The 16,438-nt window shown below is 60.4% G+C and overlaps 2 protein-coding genes across 6 annotated transcripts in view; one reads left to right on the top strand and one right to left on the bottom strand.

The window, feature by feature from the left end:
• The window catches only part of STIM1 (stromal interaction molecule 1), an 81,473-nt gene extending 79,200 nt beyond the window's left edge, over window positions 1–2,273 (bottom strand). For 2 of the 5 annotated variants that reach the window (XM_054056416.1, XM_054056421.1), the window contains exon 1: window positions 2,118–2,273. In XM_054056416.1, the coding sequence (XP_053912391.1) occupies window positions 2,118–2,217 (100 nt within the window). In that variant the 5' untranslated portion in view covers window positions 2,218–2,273. The remainder of the gene's footprint in view (window positions 1–2,117) is intronic. The other 3 variants (XM_054056415.1, XM_054056418.1, XM_054056412.1) reach the window with 2 other exon arrangements.
• Window positions 2,274–3,691: 1,418 nt separating this feature from the next.
• RHOG (ras homolog family member G) lies at window positions 3,692–12,838 on the top strand. Its single transcript, XM_054056422.1, has 2 exons — window positions 3,692–3,836; window positions 12,088–12,838. Exon 2 carries the CDS (start codon window positions 12,127–12,129, stop codon window positions 12,700–12,702), a length of 576 nt encoding a protein of 191 aa, XP_053912397.1. The 5' UTR covers window positions 3,692–3,836; window positions 12,088–12,126; the 3' UTR covers window positions 12,703–12,838.
• The last annotated feature ends 3,600 nt before the right edge of the window (window positions 12,839–16,438 follow it).

The raw sequence follows: 16,438 nt of genomic DNA, 5'->3' as shown, positions 1-16,438 counted from the left end.
GAGAGATACAGCTTTTGCCCAAAATCACCAGAAATTGCCCCAATGCAGAGCCAAGGCTGGCCGGGACATGGCTTTTGCCCAAAACTGTACGGAATAGCCCCAAAGCAAAGGTGAAGCCGATCTGGAAGCGTCTCTTGCCCAAAACCACCAAGGATCGCCCCAAACTGCAGCGGCTTTTGCCCAAAACCAAGAGGAATCGCCCCAAAGTGTAATAGATTTTGCCCAAAACGACAAGGAATCGCCCCACATGGCAGCCGAGGCTGCCTGGCAGCGGCTTTTGGTCAAAACCGCCATAAATCGCCCCAAAGCGGAGCCAGGACTGTTCGGGGCGCGGCTTTTGCCCAGGAACGCCTGGAATCGCCCCAAATCAGAGTAGTTCTTGCCCAATAACGCCAGAAATCTCCCCAAAGCGGAGCCGAGGCCGCCTGGTAGCAGCTTTTGCCCAAAACGGCACGAAATCGCCCCAAATCACAGGAGCTTTTGCCCAATAACGGCAGACACTACCCCAAACCACAGCCGAGGCCGCTTGGCAAAGTCATTTTGCCCAAAACCGCCAGGAATCGCCCCACATCGTAATCCAGACCCGCCAGGCAGGGGCTTTTGCCCAATAACGGCAGAAATTGCCCCAAAACGCAGCCAAAGACAGCCGGCAGCGGCTTTTGGTCAAAAGCGCCAGGAATCGCCCCAAATTGCAGCGGCTTTTGCCAAAAACCGGGCGATATCGCCCCGAAACAGAGACAAGGCCGCCAGGACGCGGCTTTTGCCCAAAACTGCACGGAACGGCCCCAAAGCGGAGTCAATAACGCCAGGAATCGCCCCAACGCGGAGCTGAGGCTGCCAGGCAGCGGCTTTTGCCAAATAACAGCAGAAACTGCCCCAACGCGGAGCCGAGGCCGGCCGGGACGTGGCTTTTGCTCAAAAGCGCCAGAAATCGCCTCAAATCACAGCGGTTATTGCCCCAAACCGCACAGATTCGCCCAAAAATAGTCAGCGCCGGCTGGCAGCACCTTCTGCCCCAAAACCGCATGAAATGGCCCCGAATCACAGCAGATATGCCCAATAACGCCAGGAATCACCCCAAAGCAGAGCCGAGGCCGCCTGGCAGCGGCTTTTGCCCAAACCCGCGTGAAATCGCCGCAAAACAGAGCCGAGGCCGCCTGACAGCCCCTTTTGCCCAATAAGGCCAGGATCACCCTAAATGTTACCGGCTTTTGCCCAAAACCACGAGGGATCGCCCCAAAGCGGAGTCAGCGCCCGGCAGCGGCTTTTGCCCAATAACGGCAAAAACTGCCCCAAATCGCAATCAGGGCCCCTCAGCAACGACTTTTACCCCAAATCGCCAGAAACAGCCTCAAATCGTAGCGACTTTTGTCCTTAACACGCCGGAAATCACTGCAAATTGGAGTCGGGGCACCTGCCAGTGGCTTTTGCCCGTTAACGCCAGGAATCACACCAAATCAAAGCAGGTCTTGCGCAAAAGCGCGCAGAATCGCCCCAAACTGGAACCGAACCCGTCCGGCAGCCCCTTTTGCCCAAAACCGCGTGGAATAGCCTCAAAGCGGAGCCAATAACGCCAGGAATCGCCCCAAAACAGAGCTGCGGCGAACTGAGAGCCTCTTTTGCCCAATAACGGCAGAAACTGCCCCAAAGCAGAGCCGAGGCAGCCTGGAAACGGATTTTACCCAAAACCGCCAGAAACCACCCCAAGTCAAAACGGCTTTTGCCCAAAACCGCCCAGAATCACCCCAAAGGAGAACCGAGCCCACCTGGCACCCCGTTTTGCCCAAAACTGCACAGAATCGCCCCAAAGTGGCCGATAACGCCAAGAATTGCCCCAAAACAGACACGAGCCTGTCCGAGACTCTCTTTTGCCCAAAACCACTCGGAATCGCCCCAACGCAGAGTCAGGCCCGCCCGGCACCCTCTTTTACCCAAAACCGCACGGAATCGCCCCAAAGAGGAGCCACTAACGCTAGGAATCGCCCCCAAGCGGAGCCGAGCCCGTCCCAGAGTCTCTTTTGCCCAAACCACCCGGAATCACCCCAAAGTGGCAGCTAGCCCCCCCCCCCACCCGTTTTGCCCAAACCAGCGCGGAATCACCCCAAACCCCCGCTCACCCGCAAGCGCCGCCTGGTCCAGGTTGGCCCCGGGCGGGCGCTCGGCGCGGCCGCGGAGCAGGAGGAGAGCGCAGAGCAAACCCAGCGCGGCCGCAGCCATGGCGGCACCGGCACCGCCGGGACCCCCCGCGCCAAAATGGTACGGTCCAGTCCCCGCGCCGCAGTGGGATCGCCTGGGAAGACTCCGCCCCCCCGCGCCGCAGTGGTAGCGTCCGCCCCCCGCGCGGCAATGGAATCGCCCAAGGAGACTCCGCCCCCCCGCGACGCAGGGGTAGCGTCCTCCCCCCGCGCTGCAATGGAATCGCCCAGGGAGAACCTGCCCCCTCCGCCCTGCAGTGGTAGCGTCCAGGAAGCCCCTCCCAGCAATGGTCTCTCCCTTCCCCCCCCCGCTCAGCAATAGTTTCTCCCTCTGCCCCCCTTTCCTCAGCAATGGTCTCTCCCTTCTCCGCCCTACTCGGCAATGGTCTCTCCCTTCCGCCCCCCCAGCAATGGTCTCTCCCCTTCCGCCCCTCTCCTCAGCAATGGTCTCTCCCTCTGCCCCACCCCCACGCCGCCCTCCCAGCAATGGTCTCTCCCCGCTGAGCCGCAGCGGGCGCGGGGCGCGGCGCGGAAGCTGAACGGGAGGGTCCGCGCCTGATGCCTGGGTGGGAGCTCTGTCTGTCTTTATCCGCTTCCAGTCCCGGGCGGGGCTTGTCACGGCTCCCCGGGGTTTCCGAGCAGCGCAGCTCATCAGAGCACCCCTGACCATTAGTGCACCCCAGCTTTCAAAGCGCCTCTGCTTGTTAGAGCATCCCAACTCATCAAGGCACCCGATTCACCAGTGCTCCCCACCTTGTTAAAGCACCCCAATTCGTCAGAGCAGCCAACTTGTCAGAGCACCCAGCTCGTCAGCGCATCCTGGCACATTGTAGCATCCCAGGTCAGCAGAGACCCCTGGTCCATCAAAGCATCTCAACCCATCAGGACACCCCAGTTCATCAGTGCACCCCACCTTTCCAAAGCACCCCAGCTCATTAAAGCATCCCAACTAATCAGAGCACCTCAACTCATTAGTGCATCCCAGCTCATTAGAGGCACCCCGGCTTGTTAGGGCATTCCGGCCTAGCAGAGCACCTGGGTCATGGCAGCACCCCAGACTGTCAGAACACCTTGGTTCATTGGTGAACCCCAGCTCATTAGAGCACCCCAACCCATCAGTGCACCCGTATTGTTGGGGCACCCCGCTTCATTAAAGTAGCCCAGCTTGCAGACCATCCCAGCTCGTCAAAACACCCTGGCTCAGCAGAGCACCCCAAATCATCAGAGCACCCCAGCTCATCAGAGCACCATGGCTCTTCAGCGCATCTTGGCTCATTGCAGCTCCCCAACGCATCAGAGTCACCCACTTCTGCACCCCCAGCCCAGCGTCCTGCACCCCTAGTTTGAGGTCCCACAACCCCAGTCCAGGGTCCTGCAACCCCAAGCCAGGCAACCACACCCCAAGGAAGCCCCCAGCCCCAAGGAAGCTCCCAGCTTCAGCTCCAGCCACAGCCCCAGCTCCAGAGATGCCTCCAGCTCCACTTCCATCCCCAGGGAAGCCACCAGCCCTGGGAAGGAAGCGTTTTTTCGGGCGGGGGGGGGGGGGGAGGGAAGTTTCTCCGCCCGGGGCGGCTGCAGAACTTCCTCCTCCTCCTCTCCCTCCTCATCTTCCTCCTCCTCCGCCCGGAGCCGCGCCCCGCGGTGAGTGAGGGGCTGGGACGGGGGGACCCAAGAGGGAGGGGGGTGTCCCGTTATCGGGGTCCCGTCCTGGGATGAGGGCACCAGGGAGCGCCCCGAGAGGGATGGGGGACCTGGAGAGGGGTGGGGGTCCTGCTCCCAGGGTCCCATCCCAGGGTCCGGTCCCGGGATGGGGGCACCAGGAGGCACTCCGAGAGGGATGGGGGTCCTGTCCCGGGATGAGGAACCCGGAGAACGATGAGGGTCCCATCCTGGGGTCCTATCTCGGGATGGGGGCAGCCAGCAGCACCCCGAGAGGGATGGAGGACCCGGAGAGGGCTGCTCCAATGGTCCGTTCTCGGGAGTTCGCTGCCAGGATGGGGGACCCGGCTAGAGATGGGGTTCGCGTTCCGGGGTCCCATGCTATGATGAGAGCAGCAGGCAGGACTCGGAGAGGGCTGTGGGTCCCAGCAGGGGTCTTGGCCAGCAGCGGGTCTGGGTCCGGCGTGGGGGCACCATCTCGGGACCCGCCGGGAGCGGGGCGAGGGATAACGGGCAGCTGGGGATAACGGGGTGCTGGAGATAAAGGGGCGCTGGAAGTAACAGGAGGCTGTCAGGGATAATGGGGTGCCGAGGATAACGTGCATCCAGGGATAACGGGATGCTGGAGATAACAGCCATCCGGGGATAATGGGGTACTGGAGATAACAGGGTGCCAGGGATAACAGGGTGCTGGGGATAACAGGTGGCCAGGGATAATGCAGACCTGGGGATCGCATGCATCTGGGGATAACGAGGTGCCAGGAATAACAAGCAGCCAGGGATAATGGGGCACTGGGCAGAACCTCCCTGGAGGTGTCCAAGGCCAGATTGGATGGGGCCTTGAGCAGACTGATTTAGTGGGATATCCCTGCCCATGGTGGGGGAATTGGAACTAGATGATCTTTAAGGTCCCTTCCAACCCTAACCTTTCTATGATTCTATAAGAGGGTGCCAGGGATAATGGCATTAGGGCTAACAGGGCATCCAAGGATAAAGGGGTGCTGGGGATAATAGGTGTACAGAGATAACGGGGTGCTGGGGATAACGAGGCTCCAGAGATAACAGGGCACCAGGGATAATGGGGTGCTGGGGATAATGGGGCACCAGAGATAACAGGGCATCAGGGATAATGGGGTATCCAGGGATAACGAGGCGCTTGCAATAATGGAGCTACTCGACGGCCATGGAGCAGCCCTGACAGCAGGGGTCTGGGTGGCAGTGATGCTCTGGGTGGCAGTGGGGGTGGTGGCTGCTGAGACAGAGTGGAGACAGAACCAGCCCAGCCTGATCCCCTCTGTGGGGCTCTGGCACACCCCACATTGAATGCACCCACCGCATCCAATGCACCCACTGCCACTGCACCAATCATCACTGAGCCCACTGCGGGTGCAGTGAAGAATGTGCTATGGGGCAGCGCTGGGGGCAGTGAGGGATGTGCTGTGGGGTGGTAGGAGGGTGCACTGTGGGGCAGGGGGGGATGTGGATGCACTGTGGGGGAGTGCTGGGGGCCAGTGCTGGAGGGCATGGAAAGGGGCTCCAGGGAAGCTGGGAAGGAGCTCTTGATCAGGGAGCGCAGGGATGGGATGAGGGAAACGATTTTGAGCTGAAAGAGGGGAGATAGAGATGACATTTTAGGGGAAAATATTCTCCTGTGAGGGTGGGGAGGCCCTGGCCCAAGATGCCCAGAGAAGTGGTGTCTGTCCCCTCCCTGGAGGTGTTCAATTACAGGTTGTGTGGGGCTTGGAGCCCCTGATCCAGTGGGACATGTGCCTGCCCATGGCAGGGTGTGGAACTGGGTGGGCTTTGAGGTCCCTTCCAACCCAAGCTATTGGCCGCCCCTTGAATCCTGGGCTCAGTTCTGGGACCCTCACTCAAACAAGGACCTTGAGGGGCTGCAGCACATCCGGAGAAGGGAACAGAGATGGGGAAGGATTGCAGAACAAGGGTTATGAGACATGGCTGAGGGCCCCCGGATTGTTTAGCCCGGAGAAGAGGAGGCTGAGGGGAGACCTCATCACTTCCTAGACTGCCTGAAAGGAGGTTGGAGCAAGGTGGGTGCTGGTCTCTTCTCCCAAGTGACAGGCAATAGGATGAGAGGAAATGGCCTCAAGTTGCAACAGGGCAGGTTCAGATTGGATATCAGGAAAAATTTCTTCATGGAAAGGGTTCTCAAGCCCTGGCAGAGACTGCCCAGGGAAGTGGTGGAGTCCCCATCCCTGGAGGGGTTCAAAAGCCAGGCAGACAAGGTGCCCAGGGATGGTTTAGTGGTGGACAGGTACAATTGGACTCGATGTTCTCAAAGGTCTTCTCCACCCAAGCGACTCCATGACTCTGGCCCGGCGTGGATAGTTTCAGCTGGGAGCAGCCGTGGCTGAGGGGCAGCGCTCGCCGGCCCAGGAGGGAAATAAGAATGAGGAAATCACTTGCAATGTGCCTGCAGCTGGAAAATGAGGAAAACCAAAATACTCAAACTCAGTGTGGAGGTTGTTTTTGCTGTGGTGGCAGAACAGGGACACAGGTGGCGTCATGCCTCATCCTGCTGAGCGGGGACCCAATCACCAGGTCCCCACCATGGCCGGAGCGACAACCTGTGATGGGGTCCCTGCTCAGTATGAACAGAGTTTCTGGGTATCTTCTTTCTGTGGTGGCGGCTGTAGTGAGGGGCCTGTGCTGCTGCAGATGCTGCTGCACTGCACAGGTGCCCGAAGGGGGGTGCCAGGTGCATGGGGTGGGGTGTCTGTGGTGAGGAGTGGGGTGCACGGTGCCTGTTGTGGGGTGCACAGGTTGCAGAGTGCCCGGCATGGGGTACCTGTGGTGGGGATTTAGGGGCAGGGTGCCCAGTGTGGGGCGCAGGGTACATGATGTTTGGCGCAGGGTGCACAGGGTGGGGTGTCTGGTGCCTGTGGTGGGGTGCACAGGATGAAGGGTGCCCAGTGTGGTGTGCTGGAGTGGGGAATAGGGTCCAGCATGCACAGGACGGGGTGCAGGGTGCCTGATGCTCATAGTAGGGTGTGCAGTGCAATGTGGGGTGCAGTGTGGGGTGCCTGTGGTAGGGAGTGGGGTGCAGGGAGCATAGGATGGGGATGCACAGTTTGGAGGGCAGACACAGGGAGCATCACATGCGATGCATGGGATGTGGTGTGGATGCAACGCGTGTGGTGCATGGGGTGGGATGCATGGTTTGGGATGCAGATGCAGTATGCATCGTGCAGCACATGGGAAGTGGTGTGGGTGCAGGGCGCACGATGCATGGTGCATGGGGTGGAGTGCATAGTTCAGGATGCAGACACAGGGTGCATCATGAGCAGCGCATGGGATGTGGTGACTACAGGGCACACAGTGCACTGAGTGGTGTACCTGGTGTGAGGAGTGGTGTGCAGCATGCATGGGGTCGGTTGCATGGTTTGGGGTGCAGATGCAAGTTGCATCATGTGCAGCACGTGGGATGTGGTGTCGGTGCAGCATGCATGGGGTAGGGTGCAGATGCAGGGTGCATCACGTGCAGTGCACGGGATGTGGCGTGGGCGCAGGGCTGAGTTTGCTCCACTTGAGTCAGGTTTGGGTGCTGTGGGGTTGCAGCAAGATGGGGACCCTGCGGGAGCTGCAGCTGTGCTCTCCCAGCGGAAAAACCCTCTGGGGTGGGGACTGCGAGAGGGGTGAGCAGTTTTGGTTCCTTTTTCTGCAGGAGCAGCAATGCAGGAGTCACTTCTCCCATTCCAGTGAGGGGGAAGATTGGGGTGCAGCCCCTGCAGCCCCACTCGCCTGCCTGTGCCTCAAATGCACAGTGGTGCAGAGGGGTGGGAGTCCTGTCCCCCATCTCCAGAGCTCCCAGCCTCAGATCCTGAGTGGGAGTCCTGTCCCCCATCCCCAGAACTCTCAGCCTCATATCCTGGGTGGGGGTCCTGCCCCCCATCTCCAGGGCTCCTACCTCCCCTCCTGATGTGGGGCTGAACCCCACGTGGCACCCAGAGGCCCCACAACACCCCTCGTCCTCCTCAGGCAGCTGAGGGGGGTCTGGGGGTGAGTCAGAAGCCTGGTGTGGGGTGCTGTGGGGTGCAGGGTGCATGGTGAGAGGATTGACTGGTGGGGAATAGGGTGAAGGTTGTATGGGGTGCCCAGTGTGAGGTGTGGTGACGAGTGGGGTGCATGATATGGGGTGCTGTGGTGGGGTGCAGTGTCCACAGTGCGAGGTGCTTGCTGTGGTTTCGCAGCCCCTGGGTGATGCAGTGGCCCCGGCCACCGCCTGCCCTGCCACTGCAATGGCTCCCGTGGATGCAAGCATTCCAGCAGGCACCCTATCCCGTTCCCCAGCCGCCGACGCAGCCCGAGTCTCTCCCACCGCTGCCACGGGGACTGGGACGGCTGCTGCTCACACCAAGGCGCCGTTTTGGGGGTGCGGGGTTGGGCTTGGGATGAGTCCCACCATGGCACCGTGGCTGCTGCTCAGGAGATGCCCCATATCCCAAGGGAGCACAGGATCGCTTGGTTGGAGAAGACCTTTGAGATCAAGTCCAATTGTACCTGAACACCACTAAACCATAGAACCATGGGATGGTTTGGGTTAGAAGGAACCTCAAAGCTCACCCAGTTCCACCCCTTCTGCCATGGGCAGGGAGGTGATCTCACTGGATCAGGGGACTCCAAGCCCCAACCAGCCTGGCCTTCAACACCTCCAGGGATGGGGCAGCCACGACGTCTCTGGGCAACGCCATCCTCATCATGAAGAATTTCTTCCTAAGATCTCATCTCAATCTTCCCCCTTCCAATTTAAAGCCATTAATCAAATCCCTGAGCACCTCATCTGCCCATCTTTTGAATCTCTTCAGGGATGGGGACTCCACCACCTCCCTGGGCAGCCTCTGCCAGCGCCTTTCAGTGAAGAATTTTTTTTCTGATGTCCAATCTGAACTTGCCCTGTTGCAACTTGAGGCCATTTCCTCTCATCCTATGACGTGTCACTTGGGAGAAGAGACCAGCACCTACCTTGCTCCAACCTCCTTTCAGGCAGTTGGAGACAGTGATGAGGTCTCCCCTCAGCTTCCTCTCCTCCAGATTAAACACCCCCAGGGCCCTCAGCCGCTCCCACAACCCCCGTGCTCCAGACCCTTCCCCAGCTCTGTTCCCTTCTCTGGACGCGTTCCAGCCCCTCAAGGTCTTTCTTGGAGTGAAGGGCCCAGAACTGAACCCAGGATTCAAGGTGTGGTCTTGCCAGTGCTGAGTGCAGGGGGACGATCCCTGCCTTGCTCCATGGCCACCCCATGGCTGATCCAAACCTGGATGCCATTGGCCTTCTTGGCCACCTGGGCCACTGCTGGCTCACGTTCAGCCGCTGTTGATCCCTTCCCTGGTGGCACCGGGTGCTGCCACTGGCTCCTCACCCACCGTCCCTGCCGTCCCCCTCAGCCCCTGCCCAGCTCCACTGCACCCAAAGCACAGGGGCTGGTGGGACCAAGCAACTGCAGTGGGGCCATGGGACCTGGCACTCCCAGTCCCTGGAACCTGCAGGGTTCCCAGGGCTGGGGGGACCCCAGGGCATCCCCCGGAGCAGGATGGAGCTACCCCCTTTGTACTGTGGTGGGGATGTTGCTGAGCTGATTGGGACCCATCTGATACAGTTTGGACATATCTGCCCAGTTTGGATACCCATGGGTGGGTGCTGGTCTCTTCTCCCAAGCAACAAAGGGTGGGACGAGAGGAAACAGCCTCAAGTTGCATCATGGTCAGATTGGACACTGGGAGAAATTCCTGCCTGGAAGGAGTGGTGAAGCCCTGGCAGAGGCTGCCCAGGGCAGTGATGGAGTCCCCATCCCCGGAGGGATTCAGGAATTGAGTGGCCATCACACCTGGGGTCAGGGTTCAGGTGTCACGGTGGGGTTGGTCTGGAAAAGCTGAGAGTGCTTTTCCAATCTTAATGATTCTATAATTCGAGTCCATTCTCGCACTGTTCTGCTGTCTAAAACTCTGACCATGCCCATATTACTCTGATCCTGTACCCATCACCCTGATCTGCTCCCACGGCCCTCCTCCTGCTCCAGTTCCTGCTCTTCCTGTGCCCATTGCCCTGACCCTCCTCCTCCTGTTCCTGCACCTATCACCCTGTTCCTTGCTCCCCTGATCCTCTTCCTGCTCCCCGATCCTGTGCCCATCACCTGCTCCTGCTCCCCTTCTCCCACCACCCCCCTCATGCCACTGCTCTGAGACCCCCAACCTTGTCGAGGGTCCACAGTGCTGCCTCCCTCCACCATCACTGAACACCCCCAGCTCCTCGTGCCACAAGGGAACCCTCAGAGCTGCATTTCACCACTGAGGCTGAAGGCTGGGCATTTGCGTCTCGCTGGGCTCCCGTGCCACCGCAGCTGGCTAGCTTTGTCTCACTGTCATGGCCCCAGTGCCACGGAGCTGTTCACAGGCTGGAGATCTGGGATCCCATCCCTGGAGGCGTCCAAGGCCAGGCTGGATGGGGCTTTGGGCACCCCGATCCAGTGGGAGATGTCTGGCAAGAATTGGAACTGGACAGGCTTTGAGGTCTCTTCCAACTCAAACCATTTTCTGATCCCACCTTGGAAGTGCATTGGCAGTGGGGAAACCGAGGCACATCTTGTCAGGGCAGCTTCGGCAGCGATGCAGGCAGGGAGCCAGGCAGGGCGGGGGTCATGGTGCAGCCGGCTGCGCGGCAGGCAGGAAGCCTGGTGTCAGGGCGGGAAGAGGAAGAGCGACTTCCCCATCCGAGGGAGCAGAATCCGGCCTGGCAGAGGCTCGAGGCAGGGGGCACAGCCCCTTCGCCCTCCCCAGTTGCGCTGCCCCAGCTCTAGGGTCTTGGTGAGGGGTCCCGCTCCCCCAGCCTGGGCTGATGCTACATCCCCACCCGCTCTGCACCAATGCTTCCGCTCCTTCCCCATGGCTGCAGCGCGTGAGCCGCTGCCCTGACCAAGGTAATGGTTGCACCACAATCAATCCTGTCCAGCACCCGACGGTTGCACCCCATGGTGAAGGGAGTCCTGGTCCCTAACCAGCCCTACGCGTAGGTATCCTCCACACCGGCACCATGTGGTGACCCTGCGCCCTGGCTCTGCCTGGAAGGGGAGCAGGATGTGACCCTTCGTGCTAATGGCTGAGGGACCCAAGGGAGGCAAACGGAGATGCGCACGCTAGGACGGGGTCAACATGACTGTTGGGGCAGCCACACTCCAGCTCAGCCATGGCACCAGCCTGGCACTGGCCCCGTTTGGGGCACATGGTGACAGCCCACGGTGTGAATCTGCCTCAGCTGTGTGCCCCGATGCCCTCCATCCTGTACCGGGTTGGCAGCATGGCATGGTGTGATGAGGAATGGCATGGCATGGCGCAGCACAACATGGCATGGCATAGGATACTGCAGCAGCCTGGTTGACCTGGGAGCACTGTCCTGGACACAGGGGGCACATGGGAGGACGTAGGGGACACGGGGAGATGAAGGGACACAGGGGACATGGGATGACATGTGGGACATGGAGGGACACAGGGCACATGGGGAACATTGGGGACATGCAGGGACATGGGATGATGTGGAGGGACATGGGGGACATGGATGGACACAGGGGGATTTAGGGGGACATGACGTGATATGGAGGTACAAGGAGGGACACAGGATGAAATGAGGGAGGGCCATGGAGCAAGGGATGGGACATGGGACTGGGGACATGAAGAAAGAAGGGGATAGGGGGCAGGGAAGGTGGGGAGGATACAGGGACATGACATGGAGGGAGTTGTGACAGAGCCAGGAGGGTCCAGTGTGGTGGGCAGGGGGACGAAGGGGACACAGGATGCAGGTGATGGGACAGGGAGGGGGTGGGGGGACATGGGACATGTGGGGACAGGAAGGGGACATGGGGGGGACATGGATGGGGGCAGGGAGGGGATGTGGGACATAGGACACAGGTGGGGACAGGGAGAGGAAATGGGACGCATGTGGGGACAGGGTGGGGATGGGGGACAGGGGGACACATGTAGGGACGGGGAGGGGATGGAAGACATGGGACTTGAGTGGGCACAGGGAGGGGATGGGGGTCATGGGACACGTAGTTTCCTGTTGTGGGGGTCTCTGGGCTGCTGGGGTGGATGTGCCTGGCCGAGAACCTAACCTAGGCTGCAGGGTGACCATGACCTGCCCTGCTGTGCTCTCAGGACACCAGAGCGGGGACACCGTGGTGACCCCATTGCATCCCCCTCGCCTAATGTTCTCCCCTCCCCACAGGCTGCTGAAGGGGGACGCAAGGGACACAGAGCTGCAGCGATGCAGAGCATCAAGTGCGTGGTGGTGGGTGACGGGGCGGTGGGGAAGACCTGCCTGCTCATCTGCTACACCACCAATGCCTTCCCCAAGGAGTACATCCCCACTGTCTTCGACAACTACAGTGCCCAGAACACGGTGGATGGCAGGACTATAAACCTGAACCTGTGGGACACAGCCGGCCAGGAGGAGTACGACCGCCTCCGGACGCTTTCCTACCCCCAGACCAATGTCTTCATCATCTGCTTCTCCATCGCCAGCCCGCCCTCCTACGAGAATGTCAAGCATAAGTGGTACCCGGAGGTGTGCCACCACTGCCCCAGTGTGCCCATCCTCCTTGTTGGCACCAAGAAGGATCTGAGAAACAACGCTGAGACCATGAAGCGGCTCAAGGAGCAGAACCAGGCGCCCATCACCACCCAGCAAGGCATCAGCCTCTCCAAGCAGATCCGTGCTGTCAAGTACCTGGAGTGCTCGGCACTCAACCAGGAGGGCATCAAGGATGTCTTCACCGAGGCTGTGAGGGCTGTGCTCAACCCCATCCCAGCCAAACCCAAGAAGCCCTGCGTGCTCTTATGATGGGGCTGCTGGTGACCAGCAAGAGACAATCCTGCCCCTTGCCCTGGTGCTTCCAGACCCTCCTGCCCATCCCAGCACCTCTTGAGCCTTGCTGCACCCCTAGGGATGGTGGGATGGGGGCCACCAGCCCGAAGCTACAGCTACAGACCTTGTCTGCACAACTTGGCCCACCACCCCAGGGGCAGTGGGGCTTGCCCAGCCCCACGGGACCCCCTGCCCTGCTCCTGGCTGTCAGTGGTCACTGTTGGGTGATGCCTCCCTGGTCCTGGCACATGGCAATGTTTCCTGAGAAAGGGAAGCCTGGGGTGGCCAAACCCCCGCCTCCTGCCCCCAGCACCCCACAGGGACCCGCCATCCCCACCCCAAGCACCTTGAGGGGTCCTGCCACCCCTCAAGGATCTGCCATCCCCACACTGGCTGGAGAAATCCTCAGCTCCCTCTGTGCAATCTCTAGATCTTGGTCACCACTGAGCATCCCCGCTGCCGTGGCGCTGCCATGGCTGCGACCCGAAGCAGGGACTCCTCCGAGAGAGTTTGGGGTAAGCCTGGCATGGTGCGACATTGCTGGCATTTGGGGTGAGCCCAGCCCGACACAGCATCACTGAAGTTCGGGGTGAGCCCAGCCCAGCATCGCCAGTGTTTGGGGTGAGCCCAGCCCGGCACAGCATTGCTGGCTTTTGGGGTGACCCCAGCCCGGCATCGCCAGCGTTTGGGGCGAGCCTAGCACAGCATCGCCGGCATTTGAGTTGATCCTAGCCTGGCACAGCATCACTGGTGTTTGGAGCAAGCCCAGCCGGGCATTGCCAGTGTTTGGGGTGACCCCAGCCTGGCACTGCATTGCTGGCATTCGGAGTGAGTCCAGCCCTGCGCAGCATCACCAGCTCCCTGGGGAAGCCCAGCCTGGCATGGCATTCCTGGATTTTGGGGTGAGCCCAGCCCAGCACTGCCAGCGTTTGGGGTGAGCCCAGCCCTGGCAAGAGCAGAGCCGGTGCTGCTGGCAGCCTCTGCCAGAGGCACATATTCCCATGCCGACCGGTGCCAGGGCTCCATGGGGCTCCCCTGTAACCACCCACTCCCCAAGTTGCTTCTCCTGAAATAAAGAGACCTGCCCAGTCTCCGCACCTCCTGTGCTCACCTGCAGTTCCTGGCAACAGGGGTCTGTCCTGGGGGGGCAGGGAATCATAACGGGTTGGGTTGCAAAAGACTTTTGAGATCATCAACGCCAACCGTAAGCAAAACACCGCCAACACCACGACTGAACCACCCCTGTCCATATGGGTTTCTGAACCCCTCCAGGGATGGGACTTCACCACTGCCCTGGGCAGCCTCTGGCAGGGGCTGAGAACCCTTCATGAAGGAATTTCTCCCAAGATCCAATCTAAACCTCCCCTGGCACAACACGAGGCTGTTTCTTCTTATCCCATCCATTGTTCCTTGGGAGCAGAGCCCGACCCCCACCTGGCTTCAACCTCCTTTCCAGGAACTGCAGAGAGAGATGAGGTCTCCCCTCAGCTTCCTTTTCTCCAGACTAACACCCCCAGGTCCCTCATCTGCTCCCACAATCCCTGAGCTCCAGACCCTTCCAGCTCCGTTCTGTTCTCCAGACGTGCTCCAGCTCCTCCAGGTCTTTCTTGGCATGAGGGGCCCAAAACTGAACCCAGGATTCGAGGTGCAGCCTCCCCAGCACTCGGTGCTGGGGGATGACCCCTGCCCTGCTCCTGCTGGCCACTCCGTGGCTGATCCAAGCCTGGATGCTTGGCCACCTGAGCCACTACTGGCTCATGTTCAGACGCTGTCAACCAACACCCCAGGTCCTTCTCTGTCAGGCAGCTTTCCAGCCACTCTTCCCCAAGCCTGGAGTGCTGATGGGGTTGTTGTGTCCCCAGTGCAGAATCCAGCACTCAGCCTGGTTGAACCTCATCCTGTCGGCCTTGGCCCATGGATCCAGCCTGGCTTGATCCCTCTGCAGAGCCTCCCTGCCCTTGAGCAGATCCACACTGCTGCCCAACCCCTTGTCATGGCTCTGCCATGGCCTGACCCAACTCCTGGCCACCCCCACGGCCACTTGGGGACATTGCATGGAATGAGAATGGGGACATTGGGGCTGGGGACTGCAGAGGGGGCGTCCCCTCCCTGGGAGCCCCCAGTCACCCGTTTGGTTTCTGCCCTGTCCTACCCTACTCCGAAGCCGCAGGCAGAGGCTGGAGCCAGATGTCTCCATGTCCAGCGGTTGGGTTGTCCTGGGGGGACGCTGGGTCCTGCAGTGCCAAGGATGATGACGGTGGTACTGAGGGACCAGCAGCAGCTCTGTGTGCTCAGCGCACTTGTCACCCCCTTGCCAGCCCCACAGGACATCAGCCTGCATGTTCTTCACAGAAAGAGTCATTGGGCACTGGAACAGGCTGCCCAGGGAGGTGGTTGAGTCACCTTCCCTGGAGGTGTTTAAGGAACGGGTTGATGAAGTGCTTAGGGACATGGTTTTAAGGGAGTGTTAGGAATGGTTGGACTCGATGATCCAGTGGGTCCTTTCCAACCTGGTGATTCTATGATTCAAGGTGGGCAGGGGCTGCAGTCCCCACAGCAGCTGAGGTGCCACCTTGGTGGGGTTCAGTGGAAGATGAGGTGGGGATGTGGTGCGGCATGATGCAGCCCCGCTCCAGCACCAGAAGCAGCAGGATGAGCTCATGGCTGTTCCCCTCCCAGCCGCTCCCATCCCATATCCCATCCTGTCTGCAGGAGGTCATGGTCCCACTGCCCCAGCAGGAGCCCCCAGTGCCAGGTAGAGGGAAACTGAGGCACCAGGCAGCTCTGGTGGTGCCCACCCCAATGCTGGCCCCAGACTCGTTGGCCCTGCAGCACCCAAAGCATCCACAGCACCTGCAGCATTCGCAGCATCCACAGCACCCGAAGGACCCACAGCATCTGCAGCACCCACAGTCTCCACAGCATCCACAGGTCCCTGGGGCTGGATGGGAGTGGAGCTGCCAGCTGCAGGGTGAACTCAGTCCAAGGGCGCTGAGCACCCAGCCCGGCTCCCTGGGTGGCTCCCAGCTTCCGCCCACCCCGTCAAGCCTCATCCAGCACCCAGGGTCCATATCCTGCACCTGCAGCCCCAGCACCCAGGGTCCATATCCCACATCCTAGTCTCAGCACCCAGGATCAGCATTCTTCGCTCCTGGGATCCACATCCCACACTTCAGTCCCAGCCCTCAGGATTCGTATCCTGCACTTCAGCCCCATGAATCTCCACCCTACATCCCAGCTTCCAGGGATCTGTGGATGAGCTTCCCACAGGCCAGCTCCAGGAATCCACATCCCACACCCCAGGGAGCCACATACCACATTCCAGCACCCAGAATCCACATCCTACAAACCAGGGAGCCCCATCCTGCATCCCAGCACCAGCGATCTGCTTCCCACACCCCAGCTCCAACAGCTGGGGTCTGCATCGCTCACTCCAGCTCCTGGGATCTAGATCCTGTGCTCCAGCTTCAGGACCCCACATCCCACACCCTAGCACCAGGATCCACATCCTGCATTCCAGCCCCAGCAGCTGAGATCAGCATCCCATACCCCATCCCCATGGATCCACATCCTGCGCCCCAGCCTGGATCCCACCCTGGCCTGGGGTCCTGGGAAGGAATGGGAGCCTCCAGCTGGGCAGGATGGCCGGCAGCAGGGATTTTGCCAAAAGCTCAGGAAAATACTCAGTGCTTTATTTCATCCTCAAACTCAA

This window comes from Cuculus canorus, chromosome 1, assembly GCF_017976375.1.
Source record: "Cuculus canorus isolate bCucCan1 chromosome 1, bCucCan1.pri, whole genome shotgun sequence".
NCBI lineage: Eukaryota > Metazoa > Chordata > Aves > Cuculiformes > Cuculidae > Cuculus > Cuculus canorus.
This window is presented reverse-complemented; position numbering and strand designations above follow the sequence as displayed.

Excerpts from the sequence above, each read along its gene's own strand:
- RHOG (XM_054056422.1), top strand. The coding sequence starts at position 12,127 with ATGCAGAGCATCAAGTGCGTGGTGGTGGGTGACGGGGCGGTGGGGAAG.